Below are 26,505 nucleotides of genomic sequence, written 5' to 3'. Positions count from 1 at the left end.
TACTTGCTGCGGACTCCATGGCGGCTAAAAGGTGGAACAAGATGTTCTTTCTGTGCGCTCGTTTGTTGTCATCGTTGTCGTCGGCGCGTCGGCCCTAATTCGTCGGCGGAAAGAACTTGAACAATGTTCATCCATCCCTTTTCGAGGCCACTGCAGAAGCCTTTCTAGCTGTGCTTGCTCTCCTACTCCGAGGCAGATCCGATAAGGTATCTTATCTCACGCAGTGATTCGATAGATGCAGACAGAATATTCTGTAGGTTCAGAAAAAATACTCCTTCCCCCCGCGGTTAGTACGAAAGCCGATATGCGCGCGTACCCCCATGAGACAGACACGAGCGAGAATCACTCTAACCTGCAGATTCTTTGCTTCTTCCCTCATGCTCCTAGCGCACGGCCAACGACGTCTTTCAGGTCCTTTGAAATGTCCGGGAGCTGTGCAAGTCTCTGTAGAACATCTTTCATCTTCTCTTTACGGCCCTCGTCGTACTTCTTCCAGTTCAGGAACGCGCCTGCTGCGCGAGCACCTGTGCGAGGATTGACACGGTCCATCGAGGCGAGGAACTCATACGCGAGTTCATATCCAGCACCGTCGCGCCGGTGAAATGCCGCAGGATTTCCGTTCATGAAGTTCGAAAACAGAGCACGAACGAAATTCGGAACGGTCGGCTTATATTCGGGGTGTCTGCTCAGCTCCCGCACGCGGTCCACAGTCTCGGGCAGACTCGAAAGAGCTTGAAGCGCGAACCACTTGGTCAGGAGTTGAGGATTGCCTGCAACGGAACAGCAGCCACTGTCAGATAATATGTGTGCCACAGTCTTTCAGGGCCGTTAGAAGGAACCCCGGACGAATGGGCGATCCTTTCTTTGAATGCCAATCCGTTCGAGCCGATGCAAGTTGCTGCCGAATGTCTTCAGCCCGCCACAGGGCGCCCCGACAGTCTGGAAAGGCGTTTCAGGCCGTCAGAAGACTCCATGGTGCCGCGATTCTGCGGCATTCGCTGGCCATTCTCTCGCTGTTTTTCGTGCCTGCTTTCGGGGTGTCCCTAGCACCTCCGCTCCTTCGGCATGGGATCCCGTCGAGTTGTGAGTGCGCCTGCCGTTTCGGTCTTACCTTTGGCCTCCTGATAAAACATCTCCAGAGCTTCCTGCCTTTCTTGCGCGTATGGCAAGCTAGTCAAAACACTGAGAGCGGCGATTTTGTCTGTCATGACACGTGCATTTTTGAAGTGCGTGAAGGCCACCCGCATCGCCCTTTCGTCTCTGTCAGCTGTCACGTACTGCAGGAGGACGGAGCGCAAAGCGCGCCTGCAAGCACAAAATCGCTCCCAGCAAAGAGACAGGAAACACTCGACGGTCTCCCGCGCAGCAGCGAACGGGACGAAGCCTGCCCTGAGACAGTGTGGAGGGGGTAGAAGGGGGAAGCGGCCGCCGAAGCTGCGGCAAAATGACGCCCCAGCAGCTACTGGTTGCTTTCTAGCAGCTGCTACGGCATGAGAGAGCGCTTCTGTGCGAGGGATCTTTTGAAAAAGACGAGAAAGACAGTAATGGAGGGGCAAGGATGACTCCCGTGATCTTTCTGTGTGGTGCAGGCATGCTGCAGGAAGCACATGTACACGTATATACGTTGATACATAGAGCTACACAGAACTGAGTAAGAAAACGTAAGGATCGACACGGATGCGCGCTTCACCGTTCCCCTCTTCGAATCCAGCGCGCATGGACAAAAAGCAACAGGAAACAACCTCGACCGGAGCTCGTTGAACACCACGTTGTAGGAGAGAAGGACTAAAGAACAGCCCACCAAAAACGAGGGACCACCAAGAGAAAGGCAAAGATTACACGAAGTATGAACAGGGACCTTAACGAGCGAAACCGTGCAGAGAGCTAAAAATAAAATCAACCTGGAGCGTCATGCTGCATTCGCACCGTCGCCACTGGGAAGGGTCCTTCGGAGATTCGAGAGCGCTGTCTTGTTCTTCATCTTCCAGCTTTGGAATGGTTGTTGCCTCATAGGCTGCGTCTATTGCAGCCTTGTGCCGGTGGTAGATGTCGCGAAGCAGCTCGCGCCGAGCAGACAGAATAGCGTCGGGATCGAGAGGCAGAGGAGCCTCCTGCTCCAAACGCGAATACCCTGGAAGGTCCAGAAGCAAGGCCTACAGCCAGGGAAGACTCACGCACACCAAAGGCAGCGGAGTTGCTCAAATAGTAGAGGCCTGTAAAGCGAAATCAACTGGAAATACACCCGCGGAGAAGCCCCTCCCCCGGGCTGTTACCCCGCATCTTCCATTGTGCTCCCGTTTCGGGTACCTGCACGCTTGCTGCAGCCATGAGACGAATCTGCTTTTCCAACTCAACCACAGCGCCTAACGATGACTCACTGTCAAGGCCTGGTCAGCGGATCGATCGTGAAGTACGGCGATGAAGCTATCACTGAGGCTAGCAGGAACAACGGGGCCGCTTTCCTCTTCGTTGTTCGCCTCTGCATCATCCCGTCCTCTTCGCGTGTCTCCTTCCTGGCCTTCTCTCTCTCGTGCTCCTGCCTCCGCTGCGTCTTGCCCTGCTGCCTTGCCTGTCTTCTCGCTCGCGTCAGTGCCTCCTTTTTCGCTTTCCGGTTCCCAATCTTCTGGTTCTGGCGTGCCGCTTGGCCGTTTGCCGGTCGCTAGCCTGCTCTTCAAGGCCTTCAGGGCAAGGAGCTGGAGCGCATTCCACCGCGTGTAGGGGTCGCCGCTGGCGCTGACCAGCAGCGCCAAGTCAGCGTCGGTTTGCGACGGGAAGACAAGCCTCACGGGGGCCGAGAAAGACTCCAGAGCAGCAATGACGGGCTCTTCTGTGACATCCGGGAGGGTGACCGTCTGTTCTTCTTCGCGAAGTTCGAGGAGCTTCAGAAACACACATGAGGCCCTGCGTGCCGGTCAATGAACAAATATACACTACTCGCTCCACGCGGAGGGGGCGAGGCGGATGTGCAGAAGCACGGATCGGAAAAACCGCGCCGCGAATCGAACGCATGCACACAGGGGGGAGGGAGGCAGTGCGGAAAATGCGAAAGGCGTAAAAGGCGAAGTCGTATCTACAGGAAATGTAAGACGTACCCGAAACACTGGTGCAGACACAGCAGCCAAATGCGCGGCATACATATGTATTATGAAGGCTATACATACGCCGGAACTGACGGAAAAACCCGGTCGTCTTCATGCGACGGCATTCGCTGATATATTTTATACATGCATATATTTGCACTTCTGCAGCTGTTCTTTTCGTTAAGTAGCCCCTAAGATGTCCCTTGGGTGTCTCTGGGTTTGTAAGGGGCTGCGAGGCTTCAGGGAGAAACCGCGCTCTACTCCACTGCACGCCTGGCCTCCGAGCACATATCGGCCGCACACATATCAGAGATTGCTCCAGGTCTATGGGTCACACGCCCTTCAGTAATACAAACTTGCCCTTTCCGTCCTACCATCGAGCGCTCTCCGTTATAGAGAATCGGCCTTTGGGAGTATCTGTCGATGAAGCTGAAGCGAATAGGAATGTGGAGGAGCTCGGCGTCCTCGCCGAGCGTGCGTGTCTCATAGTTGGACATGGGCGGGGGCTTTTGCCTCACGGTGAACGAAAAACGTTTTCGTCTTTCGTCGAAATGGAGATTGGAAATCTCCACACTCGGAGTGCCTTGGCGCGTGAACCAGCGGAAGAACTGCGATAGATCGCGCCCGCTCGCCTCCTCCATGGAGCCGTGAAGATCCTCGCACGTCGCAGACCGGCCGTCAAAGCGCGAAAAAAACAAGTCGAGACCCTCGCGGAAGGCGGACGCCCCCAGCAGGATGGAGTACCTGGGGAAGACGGCACGGTGCAACGCACGCAGAACGCATCAGAGGGAATCACAGACTCGGCAACCCCAGTTTTAGCAACACGAACGCAGAAGAATACATAGATGCATATGCTGGTCGAACCAACGTGAAAGCCGATGGGCTGAGAATTAATGGAGCAGCGCATGAATGAGCCAAAGAACCAGTCCAGCTGAGCCGATCGAGGCAAGAGAACTAGAGTTTCGACGAGCTATTCAAAGCAGAATTTGCGTATTTGCATGTGCACATACGCATGTAAATGGCCGGGAGCATACACAGTAAAGAGCCGTGACCGCTTACTGACGATCACGCTTGAAAGGCAGGGAACAAAAACCCTCATTTCCCTTGTCTGTGGATACTGCAGAAGTGCCTGACTGCGTCAATAGATTGATATCAGCAGGAGGCGACAGCCATTTCAGCGATCTCCTGAAAAAGCACATTCAATTCGCCTCCGCCTCCCAGGGGCGAACCCACGGTCGGGACCGCTCAGGAGACAGATGCTCGTTACTTGCTTCTCTGTTTTTTCTGCGTTCAACTCGACTCGGCTCGAGGATTTCTCTTTTGTGGAGGCTCGCCGCGGCGGTACAGCCTCCTCCTTTCTCGCTCGCGAAATCCTGTCGTCCTTTGTAGAGAAAAATTTAACGCAGCAAAGGCGAGGCTTCCCGCGCGCGAGCCCTGGCCTACATGCGAATGATCTCGGCGCCCTTGCGGTAGACCGTCACGGAGTACAGATTGTTGACGGCGGCGTAGTGATCTGGCCGAACAGCGTGCGCCAGGGAACCGCTGTCTTCGGCGAATTGCTCGGAAATGATGCGCCGAATGTCTTCGAGTCTCTTGACGTCCCTGGAGAACTCATGCCGCATGAACTCCTGGTCGCGGAATACTGTAAGCCCTTCTTTCACAGTCAGTTCCGTCCAGTCTCTGCAATGCAGGCAAGGGAAAGGAGACCGAGACGAAACTTTGAACGCCGCCCCAAACCCAAGACACATGCAGTCGATCGTTTATTTGCGCCGGTCTCCATATCGGAGACGGCCAGCGTCCTCCTCGCCAGTTGCCAGCTGCCAGGACTCGCAGCCCTAAACCGTAACGCTGCTCACCTAACGGTCACGCGGTCGCCGCTCCAGTTGTGAAAGTACTCATGGCCGATGATGTTTAAAATGTGTCTGTACTCGTGATCTGAAGAGAAAAATGACACGATATAGTACACCGCCGCGAAGCTGCAAGCACGACACTTCACGCAAAGGTGCGCACAGACCAACAGTCTAGAAAGAAGAGAGAGGCTGCGCGAACAACTCTTGAGTCGTTTATAGAGGCTGTTGTTTTGACAAGGTCCGGAGGAGAAAAAGAAGATAGAGATGATCGCGTGAAGTGTGAATAGCTCGTTTACGAGAACGCAATCGGCGCACGCGCAGGTGACGTGGAGCCGAACCTAGTGCTGCACCAACGCTCAGGTGGTAACGATTTCCAACTCGTTTCACCTATCAAAACAATGTGTCCGTGAACGAACTACGACGAGCGTTTGACCTGAACTCCGATAAAAACTGCTGCAGTCAAATGCCCGATTGGGGCACACAGGATGCTTTCAGCGATGCACCAGGCAGATGCCCGAATACACTCCGCATTCGCCGCAGCGGTACCGCGATCTTCACGAGGCCTCCCTCTGTCTATTTTTCCTGCAGGCTCTCTTCGCTTCCAGGCTCTTCGTGCCCGACATCGTGCGCACCTGTGGTCGTTTGAGGATGCGCGAGCAGCGCGTTGCAGTTGAAGATATTCAAGCCTTTATTCTCCATCGCTCCCGCATTGAAACCTTCGACGCAGGCAATGTGAAAGCTCTTCAAATCATATTCTCTTCCAAAAAGGATCTCGTCCGCGCGCATCGAGCGGATGGCGCTCTGCAGTGCCCAGTCGAGCTTCTTCACGTTCTCCGGAGCTCCCCATACTGCGACGCGCACCAGCTTCTGGGTCTGAAAAGACAAAGGCACGTTCTGCCCATCCGCATATCTCTACCTCGCACTCAAGTTCTATTGCTGCGTACAGAGAGAGGCTTCAGGGGCAGCAAGCCTCCGCCTACGAGATTGTAGGAAGAAGCGGAGAGCCAGGCTACAAACGCGTGTGACAACCCGTATGCCTGCGCCGAGTTAGCCTCTTCATCTTTGGTCCTCTACTATTCAGCAACCTAGCTTGCGCTTCACCAGCAGCGTTCGCGAGATGTCGTTCCAGCCTCACGCGCGTTTCAAAGTTCTGCTCGACAGAACGCAGGTCTCCGGCTACCAGCGCAAATAAGTAGCTGGGTTTCTTGTGAGGGTCGAAGAAGACACGAAAGTGTTTTGTTGCGTCGCTCGCGTCCTCGCCAGACTCTATCAAGTCTCCGTTGCTCAGCAAGACGGGATATTTCTTTTTGTCCGCAGAAAGCCTGACCTGAGGAGTTTCAGAGAGAAACCAAAAGTCAATGCTGCTGTTAACAGCAGGCCCAGGAGCAGGGGAGACCCTGCCTAGCTCCCGGCGTGACCTCTTCTGCAGCCCGGTCCTTCTGTGCAGATAACTCACAAAGTATGCGTGTAAGCACCTGCTATCCTTTTCTGTTCCTGCAGTACGGTTGTTCCGCGGTCCCTAGCCCACTCGCTAGGCTCGACCTATATATATATACTTTTATGTAAATAATTGTGGGATTTATACCGATTCCCTGTTCATCCTAGTTCCTCACGCGCTGTCTCTGTTGGTCCCCTCCCTCATGCGAGCCTGCCGTGATTTCGGTCCTTCTGAGTTACGTTTCCTTCACGTCTCGCGCCCATTTGCTTTTTCATCGTCTTGCGGTTTCTCTTCCAGGCACACGACTCGCGTTGCTCTAACTCACAAAGTGGCTTTCTCTGTTGCCCTGTCTGATCAGTGTTTGCTTAGTCTTACAGTTAAAGCACACTGGCGAATACTCGTATCTCCACAGGGCAGAGGGTCTCGAACATCGCTACCAATAATTCGCATAGATTTCTCGAGAGGCTCGCGAAATGCGTTATCCGAATACACGAGAGTCGGTTGTGGTCGGTGCGCATGCGCCGAGACATGCTCCAGGCTCTCTCTCCGGAGCTGGTTTGCCTACCCGCCAGTATGCAAGGACATCAGGCCGATCGAGGAAGTAGGTGATTCGCCGGAAACCTTCTGCTTCGTTGTGCGTTACGAGCACGCCGTCAGAGGTGTAAAGCCCGAGCAGGCGAGAGTTTTCTTTCGGATTTATTCTAACCTGAGTGCGGACTACAAAGCGGTGCTCCGCGTCGGCGGGAAGGATGGTCTTGTTTATGCGCAAGGAACCTTCTGCTTCGTCCACGACGATCGCATGGCTCGCGGAGTTCTCTTCTTGCCCAGGAATGGGGGAGAAGAGGGGGGAAGCATGGAAGGCAGCAGATGCCTCAGGTTGCCGGAAGTTGTGACGGTGATCCGCTCCTTGTCCTTCAGCCACCGGAGCGGTGCCGCGGCTTGCGGTGTCCTGTGGGTCTCCTGCAGAGGCTTGTTGAACATTCATATTCCGATGCTCACTCTGGTCAACTCGAGCGTATGAGACAGCCACAGCTTCCGCCGTGAGGTTTTCGCCGTCCAGAACGAGGTCGGCGGGCGGGCAGCCAGCGCGGCGGTACATCGTAAGCGTGGCCTTTACCTGTTTGAACATCACAGAGACAACATGGTGTTCGCAGCATGCGCACTCGCTCGGCATCTGTGCAGCGTCCGCCTACACGTAGAAATGGCACCGGGGGTCGTTTGCCCGCGAGACTGCCCTAAACACAAGCCCTTCATTGAGCTCGTCGGCGTGCGAATTGACAGTTCACGAAAAGAGCGGAGAGCACACCCGGCAGCAGCGAATATGAAGAGGTACCGAGAGGGGGGAAGTAAGCCACAACAGCTGCCGCGACACTCAGCCGGATTTCTTCCAGCCACGGACAAACAGGCACGTTAGAAGAGTGAGCCCATGCCAATGGTTCGGGACGAGGGAAGGCGATCCAATCCTGAAACGCAGCAGCCGCGGAAAAGATCAAGGCGAACCAAGTTGCCGTTCCTCTCTCTCGCGCGCCCCCAAAGGGGTATAATCAGATGCATAGTTGTATACAAAAATTCACTCTCTTGGCTCAGGAACCAGACTGGACTGCGGACCGGTGCGTATTTGGTTCACGCTATTGGTGGACATTCGAAATACCAAGGGGGCGGCTTGTGCGCACCCCCAGCGGGTATGAACATGGGGAACAGTGACGCTCTGCCGTAGGGATGCAGCAGTTTCCTCCCCGTTGCTCAGCACGATGGCCGTATACATTTTGTATTTACATCTATGTATATCCAGTGTATTGACGTGCGTAGATGCCACCGAGGGGCAGACAACTCAGCGTTGCCCCTCAGCTGAAGCACACCGATACACTGCACGCGTGTAGGCCTGTAAGATCGATGCGGGTTTCATGGCTTGTGTTAAACGTACTACTCCAGGCACGGGGGGCCTTTCTGCGGTCTGTAACTGACCCGTGTTTCTGTTTCGTGCAAATCGAAGTCAAGGAAGACAGCTTCGATAACGAAGTCCGACGGCTCATAGCTCTCGCGGCTGTATGACCTGGACCCTGTTGCCTGCGCATGAGCGTCGTGTTTCTTCACAGAGAACCCCCTGTGAACCATCACTTCACGTCCGGTTTCATTTTGCTGCCGTCGAGTCACTACATTCACGCTCTCAGACGCGCGAGCTGTGTACGGCGAGTTCGTCGGACAGGAAACAAACGCACACACCGCATAGAAGATGAGAACGGAACTGGACATGCGGTACGAAACTCCTTTTCGTTCTGGCCAAACGATAAGAGAGGACGAAGGCCCACACGCGCCTTTGGAGCCCAGCTGCGGGGCAGCTCCGTTGACAGCCGTAGTCTGCCTTTGAACCACTACGCTGACATCCATCGTGAAACGGCAAAAAGGAAGAGCCAGTGCAGCGAAGAGAGCTGTACACATGAAGACAGTTGATGGAGGGAGGGTCAGACAACACAAACAAGCCTTTCGGCGCCTTGTCTTCGTACGGGTTCGAGATACCTTCCGCCAGTCTCAAGCTAGCCACACACTGCGACACCCCTTTTGTAGAAAGAGCTGCTTTATGGCGTCTAACTGATCGCGAACAAGACACAATCAGACAATAGAGAGTCAAACGAAGGAGGCCAGCTGTGATTTCCCTTCAGTTTGTCGATTTGACATGAGCACTTTTCCGCACTATCGTGCCGCACATGCTGAACAGGAGACTTGGAACAAGACTACGAGAGACGTAGTCAAAAGGACAAGAAAGCGTATGCAGAACACGAACGCTGCTTTCAATCTCCTATTCGAGTTTTCTACTGAAGCAGAGGAGGACCGAGGCGTGTGCTACAGAACATGTTCCGCCGTCTCCCGCGAAAGCCGCAGCCGAGAACTGAAGCGAGTGCGGGAGAGTCTCGGGGGCTTCACACATGCAACGCTACAAGCACACAAACACACGCAGTCAAAAAGCTAAGCCGTCCTCTCCTCCACGCGTACACACTTGTATCTTGAAGCATGCGCCCCGTATCTAGGTGACCTTGGGCAACCTTTTGGTTAATGAAATCAATTACTTGTCTTCAAATATAGATGAAGAGCCAAGCGGAAGCACATAGGACACGCCATGGGTCGGTCTGCTACAATACGTTAGGGAACGCTCTTATCTATGCGCTACTGTCGTCTTTGTCCAAAATGCGACGGTGCTCTATCGGCGACTCTCCTCTCTCGAACGAGACGATGACCGACAACGAAACGCTGGGATCCCGGAAACGAGGGATGACCCTTTTGTATCTGTCGGTTTGGAAAAACACCGGACAGTTCAACCAGAGTTTTGCTACGCGTACGCGGTTTTAAGTTTCGCTTAAGAAACGATACAACATTTTCCTTAAACCAAGCACGCAGGCACGCGCGGACGCGAAGGCATCCTGCAATACAAGTCAACACAACTGCATACGCGTTACGAGGCTGTTCATAGCCGCGTCGCACTTCATCGGAAGGAAATCAGAGGGAGTTTTATTGCACGAAAGAACGCACACGCGTCTATACATGAACAGATATCGCTAGAATTGCTTCATGACGATTTATATGAAACCAAGAGAGGGGAACGCAGAGTTCTCCCCTGCCTTCACATGCACTCTCTCGTGCAATTGTTTTGAAAACGTACATACCTCTGTGTGCCCTCTCCGACGAAAGGTCTCGCCACAAATTGCCATATCCCGGCCGAAGCCAACCAGGACATGGGGATGACAGCTGTTTTCCCAGTGAATACACGAGAGAATTCTCATCCCTATCCGCGTGCCGTGGAAGATGGCCGTTTTCTCGAGCTTGTTAATAAGCAACCCAAAGAAAGCTCGCTCCCCTCTTCTGTATAAGCTTTTTTTCGCTGAGGTTCCGCGCAGCTCACAAGAAGACTATTCTCGCTCGTCTGCATCTATGTCAGGCATACGGTTCCCTTTCCGCACATCCCTGCGTCGGGGCGTTGGCATTCTCCGCCTTTCTGCAAAGGTGGCAACATCCACCGGCTCTCCCCGCCGCGAAAGAAGCACAAAAGTCCCGTCCCCTACTTCGGTCGGTCTCGTTCAGAGCGCTCTCGAGAGTGAGTGCGGCTTACTCAGGCCTATATATACAGATGGCCTGCCTCCCTGCTCCTCCCACACGAGCTCCCCATGGCATATTTTTCTCAAACCAAGAGTGCGGCGACACGAGGAAAGACGTTTCTCTTTCCTTTACAATTTTCCAGAGAGCTGCGTTTCGCAGAAGTACCCAGCCGCTCACTCCTCCGTTTCATCGCCGAAGTTTTTTCAGGAATCTATCAGAGCGTTTCGGTGCGTACACGGTCGATCCCTCGCTCCTCTGCCTCCAGCTCTCGGATTTCGTGAAAAAGACTGTGCTTCGGTTCCCCGCTCTTCAAGCGGCTCGTTTGACGGCGTCCTCGAGCGCGCCCTTCTGAGCTTCCTTAGGCAAGGACGCGAGAATTTCTCGGATCTTATCCACCGCACCCTCTCGCTGGGATTTGTCTACAAGCTCTTGCGCCGTAGCTTTTCCCTGAACGCCTGCGACAAGGAGGCGCAGCACAAACATAAAAAGAGCATTGGGAACAGGCATACACCAACGCACACACACATACACGGGAGATACGTACATACAGTACCGAGCCTTCAATGAAAATGGCTGATATGATGAACAGATCACCGCCATATCGCTCTCTCGGCCATCCAGTCTGTATGTCCTCACATCAATCTCTAGAGGAGGCAGGCCGCAGCAAAGCGAGTCATGCACTTTCGGTTGAGCTCCTATTCGATGCGAAATGAAGCCCTCTGACCCCTAGATATCCTATGCCTCACTCAGTTACTTCCTTCACTAGCGCGCTCAGATGAGTTCTCCCCCGTGCCCACGGCTCTCGTGGAGATAACTGGTTTCCCTTCTTACTGGTGAAGAACGCAGACACTGCTTTGTCGCTGGAGCCTTGGACACCGTGGGCGTCGAGGAGGCCTTCGATCCTCGCACGCGCTTGCGAAAAGTCGAGCCGAGGATCCGCTGCCAACAGGCGGCCTCTGGGTGGACGGAGAGAAAAACAGGCAGAATGTAGGAATGACTCCGGAAAATTGCAGTAAACTATGCGTAACGGACAGCGACGAAATTGCGAAAAACCAGGCTTAAAATCAGGAAAGCACCATGCGAGAAGCAAATCGGTCAAGGCCATCCCCTTGGAGTTGACAGCACGTCAACTTTACCTCGCCATTCAGCGAGGTTGCTGAGATTGCAGAGAAAAAGACCCATGTGCACGCTTCACTCACTCTAAATCGTCCTGAAGGAGCCGCCTTCGGGCTCTCCAGTAGAAAAATTCGCGAGACTTCTTCCAGTCGACGACCGAGGAAATAACGCCCCTGGCCTTCATGCGCTCGGGCCGATCGTGCAGATCCGCATAGAAGCGAGCGATCTGAAAACACAGGCCAGACGGGAGAAAAAAGAAAGAAAATGTGGAGGCTGGTACCCAATACGCACGCCACTGACGATGGCTGTTTGGAACCACTCTACTTCGCCCCTGTGTATTGCAAAACAGAGTGCTGAGCAGTTCACCGGAGCCGCCGAGCACCATTCCATTCCGCCGGATGGTGGCCTTTTCCAAAAATCGCATCAGTTACTTTGCTGCCGTACTTACGGAAAGATACAGGGGCTCCAGCGCCGCCTCGCGCTTCCTGATCTTCTCCTTCAGCTCGATCGCATCACTGTCGGTCTAGAGAACCCACACGCCAGGCACAGGACACCAGAAGAGAATGCAAACAGGCGCGCCGACGCATCGTTTCGTCCTCTCGCACCATAGAGAGGAGAGGAGCCTCATATGCTGAAGCCGATACGTGCCCATCGCCGACTATGCCGGTTTTCGAACACGTATATACCCATATTCGCCACCACACTATAAATATACATGTGCATATACTTGACGTTAGGGCTGACTGACGGGCTTCAGACGACTGAGGTCGAGACAGAAGCCGTACCTGGCAGTCTTGCAGCTGCTTGTCTAGCTCCTTCAGAACGTCGTCGATTCGATGCATGAGCGCCTTTTGGTCGGCCGCGCGGTACTTGATTTCGCATATTCCTGGCGGCTCGAGGACGCCTCCGCGCGCGTTCGTGTCGGCATACATCTCCATTCTCTGCGGATTGATTGTGGGGTCCACGACCACCCAAGAGCCGCCACGCAGTTCGCCGTGAGGGGGAATGTAAATGAAAACCGGCTGCTTGTATGTTCGCAGCGCGTCGACAATCATCGAGCCAAACTTTAGGATTTCTTCAAACATGTCGCGCGTCCCTCCCGAGAACCCACGCCAGTTCGCAAAGATCATCAACGGCAGATTCTCGCCCCGGTTGAAGTCGTTGATGGCCTGCGCCGTCTTATATGCGGAGTCAGGGAACCACACCTGACCTGCCTACGAAGCGCAGACGCACAGAAGGCAGAGAGATTGCCAGCGATGACAACGGCCTACACAAGACGGAAAACTATAAAAACAACACGACCAACAATAAAAGACAGGCCCAGCACAGACAACAGCATCTAGAGAGATTTAGTCGTCGCTGAGCCGTCTCCAAGCTCGCTCGAGCAGCCAGCCGCTGTGTGCATGATATACCGAGGATCTCTGACCCATGAAATGTCGTCATAGTCAGGACGAACAGACCACGCCGCGAGAGATGCCTTGAGGGTCGACGCGGAAGGTGGTAGCATGCATCACCATAAGAAACAGATGCGCGAGCATACGCAAGGCTGCTTACATGCATGACGACGTTTTCCCGCGAATCGGGGCTGCTGGGGTCTGCAGGCTGTCTCGCCTCCGTTAGGCGAGTCTCGACTGCGATCGTGCCGAAGGGAATGCCGCCGAGGCGTGCTCGGCCGACGACGACGCTCTTGCCCCATCCGGCAAGGTACTCTTTGAAGGAGTTTCGGTCAAAGAATCCAGAAACAAAGGATCCGTCGTCCCTGTAGTATCCGGCGAGCATGTGTCTGACGTCGTAGGGCATCTTGGTTGGCTCGAACTCGACGTCTCTGTCGATGGGGTCGGTCGTGAACCCCTGGGCCGTCTGCACACTGTCTCGCGCGGTCTTCGGGGTATAGGAGAGCCAGCGCAGGACTTCTTTCATTCCCTCCTGGTCGTTCTGCACCACGAGATGCGAGACGCCGTTGCGGTACATGACCTCGGGGCCTCCCAGTTGGTCCTGCGAGGCGTAGACTTCTCTTCCCAGCAGCTTGTTCAGCGCCTGGTACCCCGTCAGCAGCAGCGGCCCCCGGATCATTTGAATCGTTCTCTGCGCCAAGCGAACGATGTACGCGCCAATGCCTACAGAACGCCCGGTCACGTAGCTGAGCGTGAACGTCTCGTCGTATGCCCGACTGGTTTCACCGGCGATCGTCCCAGAGCCGCGCAAGTTCTCCACGCCGATGAACTTGTCCGGCTCGCCGATGATGGCGTCGATGACGAAGCGCCTGCGTCCTCCTCCCGACTGGTGCTCTGCGCCCGCCCGACTCTCGTCTCCGTCGGCCGCCCCCGCGGCCTCGCCCACAAAGTGCCCCGTGACGACGCCCTCGGGCAGTTTGGCGCGATCCTCCGCGTCGAGGTACAGATACTTGAAGCCGAGACTCGGGTTCCCCGGGTCGTTCCACTCCACTCTGATCTTGTCCTTCAGGTCCTCGTACAGGCCGATGCGTGCGCCGCTGTTGCACGCGATGTAGACGCGAGGCAACCCGTGGAGGCGGGAAAACTCCGAGACCCGCGTGAAGAAGCGGTGCTCAGGCACGCCGAAGGAGCCGCCCTGAAACGTGATGTCGTTGCCCAGCAGAACCATCTGCCGTCCACTGGGGTACTCTGGCGTCTTGAGTGTAATCAAAAACCCCACCATGCCGATCTTGTTGTCCGCCACGCTCCAGTCCGGGTCCAAATACAGCTTGCCATCTGCGGAAATCTTGAACTCTTCAGCCTGGGGTCGACCATAACACAAGAAACCGCGCACCGCTCACACCCCGTGAAATGCCTCCATAGTCGGTTTATATCCGAAAATCGTGCGCGGACACAGAGCACACGCAAGCGGGCATGCACCTACCTATTGGCGACGCGCGCCAACAACCTGCTGCGACACAGATAGGCCCAGAATTAATCTATAGCGCAGGCCTAGACCTCATGCTAAACTTCCTAGGTGGCGGCAGGTAAATATATAATATATATAGACAAACTCGCTTGAGTGCTCCACCGCAAATAGTCGCCTAGGTTGGTTGTTGGATCGGCGGGAGCGAGTGGCGCTTTTTTCGTCGATTTTTATCATTGCTCGGGGATGTGTGCCGCTGTGCACTTACCTTGAAGAGATCTCGGGGCACGGCGTCGTCCCATCCGCCTGCTCCTCCGTCTTTTTCTCCTTTTTCCTTCAGATGCATCTGCCAACTCTGCAGCAAGGCGATTTCCAGGAGACCCAGGAAATCAAAGATGTAAGTGGAACCGGCGCGCCGCGCAGCCGACCTCGTGACGGCTACGCGATCGAACTCAGGGTAGGGGTCGACGCCTTTCTCTTGCCCAAGCGCGAGATCCGGCTGCGGCGCAATCGAGGCGGGCGTCGCTAGGGAGAGTACTTCCTTGTCCTTCCTGTGCGCGTCCGCCAACTCAGCCGAGAGAGACGGGCTCCTGGTTGCCTCTCCATCTCTGCCGCCCAGCGCCTCCGCTGTCCCCCCCCGCAGCGCTTTCAGGCCTACGGAGACTCGCACATTTGCGTCACCGTCTTTCTCTCCCCTTCTTCTCGAACGCGGAGCGTCGTCGTCGCTGGTTGAGGCTGCAGTCTCCGAACCGCCTCTCCCAGGCTGTGTCTTCCCAGATCCGCCCTCTTCGCTGTCTGTATGTGCGCTTTTTCCTCCCTCCTCTGTGAAGACAAACCGGCGGTGCGCAATTGGGTCCCCCGTGAGGACATGCGGCACGTCTTCTGCCGCGTCCGCCTGCAGCCAGCGTCCTTGGTGCGAACTGACAGACAGTCGCAGCACTTGGAGTCTCTCCTTTTCCTTCTCAAAGGACTCCGACGCACCTGTTTTCTCCTGGTTGTTGTCTTTGCGCGCCGGCTCGCCGCCGCCCTCGCCGCTTTTCCGCAGATGCATCTTCACTTCGATCTGATCGACTCGGAGGCGCAGCAGCCGCTCGTTGTGTTCGCTCTGGAAGCGCTTGATGACCTTTTGGAAATACTCTGTCGCCTGCTTCGCGGACTTGAGACTGAGCGGCGAGACGATGTGCACAAAGAGGCGCCCCGACGCCGCGGCCGAGACGCGCGGGTCGTTCGAGCAGCGGTCCAACACGTCCAGGAGATCCAGAAAGATACGCGGAAGATCCGAGAGGTCGCTCTTCACGTCGTCCTCGAAGATAAGTCGACGCACGAACACGTTCTGAGGCGCTTGTGTCGCACTCGCGCGTTTCTTCGGCAACGCTGCAGAGGACGGCGGCGCTGCGTCTCTGTGGTGAAGCTCGCTCGGCTTCTTTGGAAGAGCCAGGTACGCCTGGGTATTGGGGTCGAGAGCGTCGAGGCGCGTCAGGTTGAAGGCTGGCTCGAGACTCTTCAGCTCCATCAGCGAGGGGACAGTGGGACAAAGATCTCTCCTTATCCGGCACTCCTCGAATCCCTCTGCAGCAAGAAAATTGAACATGCGACAGGGCTTCTTCGCCTGAGGCACGTGCACGGCCGCAAGCCGGACGTCCGCACTCCGCAGCGACGGCTCGAGGCACTTAAGGATGCCGGTCATCTCTGCGCGAAGTTGTTCCTCCGCGACTTCTCCGTGTTCCGAGCTCTCGTGAGTCACACTCGGCGTCGCCCCAAGGGCTGAGCCGTCCAGAGGGGTCGCGAGTGCGGCGACGAAGACGTTCCTTGGCTCCTGTGCCTTGTCGGTTTCCGCTTGGCGGTGTGAGCTGTCGGCAGGGGCAACCCGCCCCCCCACAGCGCCGGGCGCCGCTGCCCAGGTCGGGCTTCGCCTACTTGCGGCCTCCTTCCGCCGCTCTTCTTCGTCGTATTGCCTGAGCCTCTCCAAGAGTCGCTGACCCGTTTCCCGGATCTCCGCGAGGCTGCCGAAGGCGCCCATGACGCCTGAACGCAGCGGGGCCTCGCCGCTGAGGTCGCCCTGGCGGAAGCTCCAGAGCGCAATCGGAATTTTCTTCGTCTTGCCTTCACGCTCCACCTCAAAGTCCTCCGTGCGGAGTGCAGTAATGGGGAAGCCACGGTGATGCCGCCGCACAGCGACCTCCAACGCGCGCCGCCCCACTTCCGCGTCTCCAAACAGATGCGAGAGCAGGTCGATGCCAGCCGCAGTCGTGCTCGAACGCGCCACGCGCTCGGCCTGGCTCGCGGCCTCGCCGGAGAGAGACGGGGCGCCAGCTGAGGGAATGCGGCGCAGCTGCTCCTTCAGCAACTGTACGCGCTGATCGAAGGGCGCAACCCGGAAGGAGCGGAGAAGGCGCACCGCCTCGAGCGCCACTGGACCGTACTCGCGGCCGTGGAGCGCCGAGAGCCGCTTCAAACAGAGTTCCAGCGAGACCGGCATCGTCCAGTCGGGGAAGTAGTTCGGAAAAGTATGCAGAGCTCGCAGCAGAGAGAGCACGAGCTGGATGCGCGGCTGCAGATGGCTGTGCGCCAGCTTCATCTTCAGCAGCGTCGCGGCGTCGCCCCCCTTGGCGTTGCCCTCTCGGCCGTCGACTCCAGTTTCACTTCCCTGGAGGGAGGAGACGTACTCGTCTACGTTGAGGAAAGACTGGAAGAGCTCCACGAGGAGCTCGGTGAGTTTTTCTTTCTTCTCCCGCAGATTCTTCGGATCGACGTCGGCCGGAAACGCGAGCTTCTGGACGGTCGACTCGATGTCTTGCTCGTACCCCTCCATCGCGAGTCGAAGCCGCATGGCAGCCTCCTCTTCTGGGCTTCCAAAGAGCGAAGTCGGCGCTGCGGCGACGGAGGCGCTCTCCTCTCTCCTCAGTCCCTTCTCTCCGGCTGAGGCCGCCTCGTCGGGCTCCTCAGCCTGCGCAAGTCTCTTCCTGGCACCCGGCAAGTCGAGGACGCCAGTGAAGTCGTTGATTTTCTTCACGCGGCTGGGGTCCTCCAGCTCGAGCGTCGCGAGGATGTCGCCGGTGCTGATGACGCTGCCGGGACTTTTCGCGTGGGAGAGGACGCCGCTCTCGCCCGCAGTCAGCGTCATGACCATCTTCATCGCCTCGACTTCCACGTAGGGCTCGCCCTTGTTCACTTTTGCCCGCTCGGGGACGAGGTACCGCACGAGCTTGCCTGTGACGTCTGAGCGCAGCTCGGAGGGGTCGAAGACGTTGGCAAGGAGCACCGTGGTGCCGTCGACCTGCAGGCGCAGCCCAAGCGGCTCTTCGCGCCCGTTGAACTTGTGCGACTTCTCCCCCGGAAAGAGAACGATAAACGACCCGTCCGGCTGCTCGCGAACCAGACACTCCACCTCTTGGCCGTTCAGCTTCAACAGATACAGCTGCGGACCGGTGCGAACGACCTGGAACGTGAAGCGCTGATCCTCGTACACGATCTCCTGCGAGATGGAGTTGAGCGACGCCAAGTCGTGAATGTACCGCTGCCCGCGTTGCAGCGCAGACAAAACCTGCTGCTCCTTGTCCTGTGCAGACACACCCAGCGAGGTCAAGCAGGCCAGGAGAAGATAAAGGCCTCCCCAAATACCGCGCAGATTTGGAAGCGTGGCGTCCACAGGACGGGGTAACAACCTCCACAAAACGTAGGGAGTGATAAAGAAAGAGAGGGACAGAGAGCCAGCGCACACGGAAGCTTTGAGACACGAACGCCACAAAGAAGTGACCGACTAAGCGAGACCAGCTGCCTGCAGAGAGACGGTCCCAGTGCACTTCTCACCTTGAGCGCACGGATGGCTCTGAAGAGGACAGCAGCTAGAACGACGTGGGCCTTGTCTACCTTTTTCTCGCCCAGACTTTTCCGCTGCTTGATCAGCTTGTCTAGCCAAGAAGTATCGATCCGATTCTCCTTGAAATCTTCGTTCTCGAGGAGCTGGACCAGGTACTCAATCGGCGTCCGGATCTCGCCTCGCACATCCACGCGCTTCAGCCCAAGGACCAGTCTCTTTCGCGCCTCTTCGCGGTTCTGCCCAGCCGCGAAAATGTGCCCGAACTGCGAATCCGCGTACTCGTGAATGCCGCCGCTCGCGCCGACCGAGAAGTAACCCCACACGCTCTCCAGCGGCTGGAACTCGAGGCGGTCGACGCGGCCGCTTGTAGGCTTGAAGCCCTCGTCCGGGTTCTCCGCGGTGATGCGGGACTGCGCAGGCAGAAACAGGAATAGAAAAGCGACGAAGCTGTCCTCCAGTGCGGGCGCTCGCGCCTCCTCCAGCGCAGCCGCACAAACGCATATCATACGGATACGTGAGGCGATTCTATCCCACTTACAGGAAGCACCGCTCAAGGTACCTCGGAGTCCGTGGCTGACACGCCACACGCAATGCCAAGGAACAGGCAAGCCTTAGGCACGAAATGTCTGACGCCGCCTTGAACATTCGGGTAGGAACGCTTGCTCGCATTCGAGGACAGGCAACAAGCTGGAGCACATTACCGCCAAAACGTGCCGCTTTATCGGGACGTAGTCCTCCTTCATGAAATCGATCTTGTCTGTGCCATTCGGCTCTCGCCCGAAGAATCGCCTTATATCCGGAATTCGCCACAACGGGATTCCCATGGCCACTTGCAGCTGCGCAGCGGGCAAGTTGACGCCCGTGATGCCCTCAGACACAGGATGCTCGACTTGGAGACGAGGATTGAGCTCGAGAAAGAAGAACTTGTTCTGCTCTCTGTTATACAAATATTCCACCGTCCCTGCTCCCACGTAGCCGAGCGACTGCGTCAGGCGCTGAGCTGCCCTCTCCATCTCTCTGAAAATAAAGTAAAAATCACATGAATCGGCACTTTAGCGTCCCGGAGCGTGTTAGCCCGGAATGGCCTCTTCAAACGCAAACGTGAAACAGCGGAGCAGCACAAAGCAAAACAAGCCTGCCTCAGGAAACATCCACAAGAACGGGCGCAGATGCGCAGAACTAAATAAAAAACAAAGGCCAGGTGATACAGAAACCACACGATATCGTTCCCGGAATACTGCCTCTCTCTGCACCGAAGGCAAGCCTCGAGGAGAAAGGCGAAGACTGACGAGAACAGTTGTTCTTGCACACCTGCTTGACCCCCCAGAGGGACCAAAAACCCCTAGGGGGCTTAAAAGCGTGCTGCGAAACCCGATGACGACAATACACGATCTCCAACTGTGGCGCACCCCCCCGTATCTGAAACCGTCGCTTCTCTCGCCCTCTCTAGTTTGAGGTTGATCGTGAATTCAGCAAATGTCGTGAGCGGGATACTGCCCCAGTTCCAGAATCTGTCCCCTTGTAAATGGAATCGGAGGAAGGAAGGCGAAAACTGACGAGAGCGTTTGGCTCTCGCACACCTGCTTGACGCCTTGATGGGTGAGAGCTGCGAAGGGGTTCAAAAGCGTGCCTACGGGTACGACATCTCCTCTACGTTTCCGTTCTATCCTTCACCTTGCTGCCTAAGTCAGGTGCGCAAGCGAGCAGTCACGAAAAGCGCATCGATACGAGCTGAACCGTTCAGCGATCCGTGGCTTCCTCCCGTCCGCGCGCACCAGGCACATCTATTCGCACACCACTCGCAGAGTCTATATGTTTTCGATGCAGCTGCCCGCGCCATCAACAGTCAAAGTGACTTCGCGCCACCTACTTCATCGTGTGCGGCGGAACGACGCTAGTGGGCGGAGCCTCTTCAAATATCTTTTGGAAGCGTCGCTGCGTGCTGCAGTCCCTGCCGCTCAAGCCGACGGCCTGGCCATCTTCGTCGCCCAAGATCTGAACTTCGATGTGTCGCGCCCCAGTGCAGAGTTGCATCATGAAGACCGGCGACCCTGGGACTTCGGCTACAACTTGCTCGTACGCCGCTCTCAGCTGCTCCTTGCGATCCACCATGCGAATGCCTTTTCCGCCGCCTCCCTCGCTCGCCTTTATCATCATCGGGTAGCCAATGCGCGCCGCCACCTTCTCGCAGTCCTCCACACTCTGCACAGTGGCTTGCTGAAAAACCTGGAGGCACACGCCACGAACCGCCGCGTCCTGCATGGGGGCACGCGCCTCTCCACATACATGCGCATATATATATATATATGTATAGCTACCCGTATGGGAGCCAGCGTAGTCATCACGTGTGCATACCTCAATGTATAAACATGAATCTTTGTGAATATGAAACTGGTGCAGGCATCGTTGCAGAGCCTCGGCACTCGCTTGCGACCCTATCCGTCTTGTGGGCACCGCGGGGTCGGCGCGAGCCCAGCCCCGTCTTTGTCCTCTTCGCGCTTTTACCCTTACTTCTTTGGGAATGGAGCCTGACGCGTCGAGGTGCGCCTTGAGCGAATCGCCGCTCCAGGGAATGCTCGGAACGCCGGCAGTCTGCGCGAGGATGTTCGCGGCGATCTTGTCGCCCAGGGCCGCCATCACAGCCGCGTTAGGCCCAATGAAGGTGATGCCTAGCTCTTTCAGTCTCCGCGGCAAGTTCGGATTCTCCGAGGCGTGCCCCCAGCCAGGCCACACGGCGTCGACCTGCCGAAACACGAAAAAAGACAAAATAAATTTCAGGGCGCACAGAGGCAACAGCAGGCTACGTGACAGATCGACGACGGACGAGTCGCTCACTGAGGACCTGCCTCCCCTCCTCAGACACGCCTCCAGACGTGCGCTGTGAGGAGTCATCAGAGCTCGCGGAAGGCGAGAACGCATTGGACAGAAGGGTCGTCGCTTGCAGGAGGAACCGAAAAAAAGGGGCTGCAGTATCAGGGACGGTGAGAGGTGAGTCAAATCAGGGAGCCGAGGCTCCTCAGTGGTAGTGACAATAAGTTCCTCTGTTCATCCTCCAGGATATCCGCGAAGTCACGATACACCCAATGACGATGCAGGTTGAACCGCGGAAGTAAATAGTGGCACGAAGCAAATGAAGCACAATGCATAGCGGAAGGCCAACGACGTAGCGAAGGGTCACACGTGGATATCCTCATTAGCGTCAGGTACAATTGAGGGGTGAGTCAAATCAGGGAGCCGAGGCTCCTCAGTGGTAGTGACAATAAGTTCCTCTGTTCATCCTCCAGGATATCCGCGAAGTCACGATACACCCAATGACGATGCAGGTTGAACCGCGGAAGTAAATAGTGGCACGAAGCAAATGAAGCACAATGCATAGCGGAAGGCCAACGACGTAGCGAAGGGTCACACGTGGATATCCTCATTAGCGTCAGGTACAATTGAGGGGTGAGTCAAATCAGGGAGCCGAGGCTCCTCAGTGGTAGTGACAATAAGTTCCTCTGTTCATCCTCCAGGATATCCGCGAAGTCACGATACATTCAACGATTGAAAGACAGCCAAAACACTAAACGGGCATCGCCCCAGCAGAACAAACCACGACGAAACTGAGAGGATGTCCTAACGTACAGGTCCCGTCTTTGAAGTCAGATAAATTTGAGGGGTGAGTCAAATCAGGGAGCCGAGGCTCCTCAGTGGTAGTGACAATAAGTTCCTCTGTTCATCCTTCCGGGAATCTCAGACACCGAAAATGCACCACTTGATACATGCATCATAAAGCAACAGTCACGGACTGCCAGACTGTCAGATCAATGGAGACCCCAAGAGGGTAGGCCTGCTGCTCCAAGGAGCGCCGATCTGCCGAGAGAAAGAAACCGAAGTCGATTTCTCGCTTTCAACAGGAACAGGCGGGCCGCCTCGAAGGGCACTATGCAGATCTCTGAATGCGTTTTTCGCTGGGAAGTGGAGTTAGCGAGAAGTAACAAAGACACCAGAGAGACAGGGAACCTTTCTCACTGGGCTTCGCCGATTTTATCTGCGCTCTCAGCCTCTAGACTACTCCGTCATCGCTACCCGGGCCGGGGAAGATGACAGGCATAAGAAGTGATACACGAGAACGGCGAGTTGCTTCTCAACCAGCGACACCGCAGGCATACAGAACAGCAGAGGGGCGCAAGATTCATGCACACACAACGAGCGGCAGGAGGGAAATCGCATGGAGCTAATAGACTAACGAAAGAATGAACACGACAGCGTACCTATAACATCGATACGAGGAGACAACCAACCAAGCACTCAGAAACGCGCGAACTGTCAGATCAATGGAGACCCCAAGAGGGTAGGCCTGCTGCTCCAGGGAGCGCCGATCTGCCGAGAGAAAGAAACCGAAGTCGATTTCTCGCTTTCAACAGGAACAGGCGGGCCGCCTCGAAGGGCACTATGCAGATCTCTGAATGCGTTTTTCGCTGGGAAGTGGAGTTAGCGAGAAGAAACAAAGACACCAGAGAGACAGGGAACCTATCTCTCCGGGGTTCGCGCATCTGTCGCCTGCCGCGTCCCGCCTCCGAGTAGAGGAGAGCGACGATCCAGCGGCGGCGCGAGCCTCTTCTCCCCCAGCGGGCGCCGGTCGACGGGCGGGCACAGGCAGCAGCGAGGCAGAGGAGAGGAGAACGGAAACGAACGCTGGTGGCTGTATAACTCAGTTCACACGAGCAAACATGCCAAGCGGACACACGTGAGAGTTTTATATTCGGGAAAACCATGTAGCTACGGCATATGAACACTGAAAACTAGACGCTGGCGCACGAGCTAGTTCTCAAGACGCCTGCATTCTCTTGCGGGTCTTTAGCGATTTCGAAAAATTCTTGCGCGCGGCCAGCCGCTTCCACAGCCGCTCGCTCTCGGAAGTGTGGCATGCGTCAGCACTCCCAGGCATCCGTGCTGTGCAGCCCCGCACGAAACCGCGCTGGCGTTTCGAGGGGAAGCAAATAAAGGCAGAGCTGACGGGCGGTGCGTTCACGAATTTCTGCGTTTTCCCACCTTCTCTTGAGCCGCTATTTGGCAAATGAGGTCAACGTTCGCGTAGTTGTTGCGGTTCGGGCCGCCAGGCACTTCGACGATTTTGTCCGCTCGACGAACATACTCGGGATTCGCGCGCATGTCTTCCGGCGTCGCCATGACAACGAACTCGAGGAGCTGAAAGACGCAAAGCGAAGACAGTGAACGTCATCACCAGCGTGGAATCCACATTCTACCAACTTTGCGGCAAAATTCCGGTCTACGCCACAAACGCAGATCCCCCGCAAACATGTATACAAATATATGTGAGTCGATTGAGCGCTTCACCGACGTTACACCCGTGTGCATATACTCGTTGAGTGGTCAAGGGGGAGACGCGCTAAAAAGCTCTAGCAGCTCGCCGACGTTAGATGCGTGTCAGAAAACAAAGGCAACAATACAGGAACACAATAGCGATGATTTCCTGAATGTCCTAAGGGCGTACATATGCCCTTCTGCGACGATCGAAAGTACATGCCGCTGTACAGATTTCTCCACTCCCCCTACCCACAAATATGTATCTGTCGACGTGTATCTGCGCGGAGATAGTATATGGGCGTTGCAGCAGGACAGCCTCTAGCGGGATCTTCTGCACGCGTCCGCACTTTGCCTCTCACCTTGTCGTCTCCCAGTTCCATGTAGGCCCACTGGCGCATGGAGAAAATGGACTTGGTGGCTGCCATGCCGTTGTTGGCAATGAGCACCCGGCGGATGACCCGCTTGCCTCTGCAGACACACATCAGAATCGCGCGCCCTCGTCGTTCACTCGCCTCGTCTGCGTACTTTTTGATAGCCCAGCTCACGGGGTCTCAGAAAGAGCCCGACGGCCAAACGCTAGCCTTCTCCTGGTGAGCTCAACAAGCTGCATACGGAGAGTAGTTCTGTGGCAGCATCACAGACAGAACTGTCCAGCGCGGCGGAGAACGCGAGATGAAGGAAAACAGCTCAGGAGGTCGCGCGCTTACCCGTGTTTCTTGACATATTCGGCGAGGGGGTCCTCGGCATTTTTGTGTGCGCCTCCGCGGTCGAGGGACGACGCGTCTCCCTCGCCCTTTTCCCTCCCCGGCTTCTCCGCGTGTCCTGGCGCCTCGAGAACGGCCTGCGCCGACGAGGCGCGAGAGTCGGGTCGGTCAAAAAGCGCGGTCCTTCGGGCGTGCGTCTCAGCGGCGCGGCTGCCTGTTCGCGAGGCGGAGGTGCTGCACCACATGCTGTTCTCAGTTTCCGCCTGGAGAGAGGCTGGCGCAGACCGCGAGGGCGAAGCGGCCGAGAGCGCGGAAGGGCAAGTGGAAGGCGGCGAGAGCCCAGGCAGAAGCCCAGAAAACGAGAGGAAAGCAGGGGTGGAGCGGCGTCGGGGTGGAGAGGGAGACAGGAGAGGGAGTCGTCTTCTCCCGAAGGAGCCGTCGCGAGCGGGCGCAAGGGGCGTGGACTCGCTCTCTTGGGTGTCTGGCAGAGTTTGACGAGCTATGGAAGGAGCGGGAGAGGAAACCGAGGAAAGGGCGGCTGGACGCGAAGAGACAAAGGCGACCGCTTGCTTGTCTCGCTCTGCAGCAGCTGCAGGATCATCCCGCGCTACAGCAGAGTACGGGAGGAGCCCGGGCGCGCTCTGTGTGGGACGGGCGGACGTCTGCGAGGAAACCAGCGCGAGACTTAGAAGAAGAGCGAGGACGAAGGCAGTCGGTCTCCCCCTGCATCTCGTCGCCCTGTGTGGGCGCTCGCACCCGGGGCTCTGGTGGCTGGCTTCTTTTCCCCTGTACTCTGGAGAAGACACAGAGAACCGAGGACGCGAAGCACTCAGGAGAAGCCCTCGCGAGCTCCCGGCGAGCGCCCGAGAAGCTCCGCCGGCGAACTGGGCGGCCAGAGAAGAGAGGCTGTGCTTCTCTGCCATGGAGTTGGGGAAGAAGGGAGACGAAAAAACTGCACGCAACCCGAAGCGAGGAGGCAGCTCCCTGGCACGCTCGTTCCTTCTCGCGTGTCCTGGAGCCAGAAGCATACGGAAGCAGGGTCGGCCCGCTGTGTCGGGGGGCGCCCTCCCTTGTTCTCATTGGCGAGAAACGAAGTTTCACGTAGTTGGCGCCCGTCCCTTAGGCCCTCGAAAACGAATCGAAGCAGCCTACTGTGCTACATGTTCCCGGTTCGAGATGCGTGGCGGTCGAGAGGCCCCGTGCTGTCTCGCCACCGTCCTGACTGCGGTGTTTTGTGCACACCAGTGAGAAAGAGTCACGTTTCCAAACAAACAGGCGCGCGAACACCCGCTGCTTTTTCTACATTGGAGGGTCCTTCCGTCCCGAGTGTACGGACCCGGTAACCGAAAAAGGACGGAGGACCAAGAGGACACCGCACGCCTCCGAGCAGAGACAAACGGGGCGCGAGCGCGAGTGGCGCGTTCCCCCCGGATTCTCTCAGTCAGTCGCAGAAAAGCAAACCTGTCGAAGAAACACGGCGAAAAATCCCTGCGAGGGAGCGCAACTCGGAGACAAGAAAGGGCGAGATTGTCTGCAGCAACACACAGAGTACTGTGAAAAACAGCAAAAAGGGAAACGGGTAGAAATGTGAAAGGAGGACGGAAGGAAGTTGCCCCTCTCCCCTCAGAGCAGCGTATGACGCCCAGACGGAGGGCAGCTGCACGTGCGGCCTCGACTGCGTAGCAAGACGACGCCGGCTCTCGCTCCCTCTAGGTCAAGAGAAAATCAGCCGTGTGGCGATTTTCCACTCCCCTTGGATTCTCCCTCACCTCTGTTTCCTCCTTTTCTCTGCCCCATCGTCCGTCGTCGTTCGTCCTAGTCTATCTGGTCTCCTGGTGAGAGCCCCCCCGTCGGACGGGGGCCTGTGGGGTCTGCTTGCTGGGTGCCGTCCTCGCGCAAGACCTCACCAGAACGAGAACGAGCAGTACACCCCGACATCGAACAGAGCCTTCATTTCTGTTTGTTCTCTGGATATCAGATGTTTAGATGCACGCACGACTGAGGAGACGACCGCGGGACCTCAACCCGCGGTCGTCTCGAACTTAACAATAGTGCTCAAGATCATTGGGCAACTACGCCGGAGACATTGAAATTGCAGCAGCTAAGAGTGATTCTGGAAGGGAAGTGTGTCCAATCAAAACAGGTAGTCTTTTTTTGAAAAGGGGAGATGAAAGCTTTGTGCCTGAAGCGGACAAAAAGCTGTATCACCGCCTGTTTACCCGCCGGTTTGGGGGGTGGG

General features: G+C 56.5%; 2 protein-coding genes across 2 annotated transcripts; both read right to left on the bottom strand.

The window, feature by feature from the left end:
* Nucleotides 1-375: 375 nt before the first annotated feature.
* On the bottom strand, nt 376-8,756 carry BESB_080660 (aminopeptidase N protein; the record flags this gene model as incomplete). The annotated part of the gene is made up of 12 exons (XM_029366428.1): nt 376-770; nt 1,112-1,305; nt 1,927-2,153; nt 2,379-2,479; nt 2,654-2,879; nt 3,455-3,824; nt 4,524-4,760; nt 4,937-5,015; nt 5,563-5,803; nt 6,066-6,257; nt 6,934-7,485; nt 8,334-8,756. 12 exons carry the CDS (start codon nt 8,754-8,756, stop codon nt 376-378), a joined length of 3,237 nt encoding a protein of 1,078 aa, XP_029217859.1.
* A 2,010-nt stretch (nt 8,757-10,766) lies between these two features.
* Nucleotides 10,767-25,189, bottom strand: BESB_080650 (acetyl-CoA carboxylase ACC1; the record flags this gene model as incomplete). Its single annotated transcript, XM_029366427.1, has 14 exons — nt 10,767-10,912; nt 11,289-11,413; nt 11,657-11,799; nt 12,022-12,096; nt 12,359-12,787; nt 13,128-14,327; nt 14,701-17,991; nt 18,243-18,662; nt 18,954-19,269; nt 20,123-20,478; nt 20,764-20,994; nt 23,287-23,442; nt 23,922-24,030; nt 24,270-25,189. 14 exons carry the CDS (start codon nt 25,187-25,189, stop codon nt 10,767-10,769), a joined length of 7,917 nt encoding a protein of 2,638 aa, XP_029217858.1.
* Nucleotides 25,190-26,505: the final 1,316 nt, after the last annotated feature.

This window comes from Besnoitia besnoiti, chromosome VII (genome assembly GCF_002563875.1).
Source record: "Besnoitia besnoiti strain Bb-Ger1 chromosome VII, whole genome shotgun sequence".
Lineage (NCBI taxonomy): Eukaryota > Apicomplexa > Conoidasida > Eucoccidiorida > Sarcocystidae > Besnoitia > Besnoitia besnoiti.
This window is presented reverse-complemented; position numbering and strand designations above follow the sequence as displayed.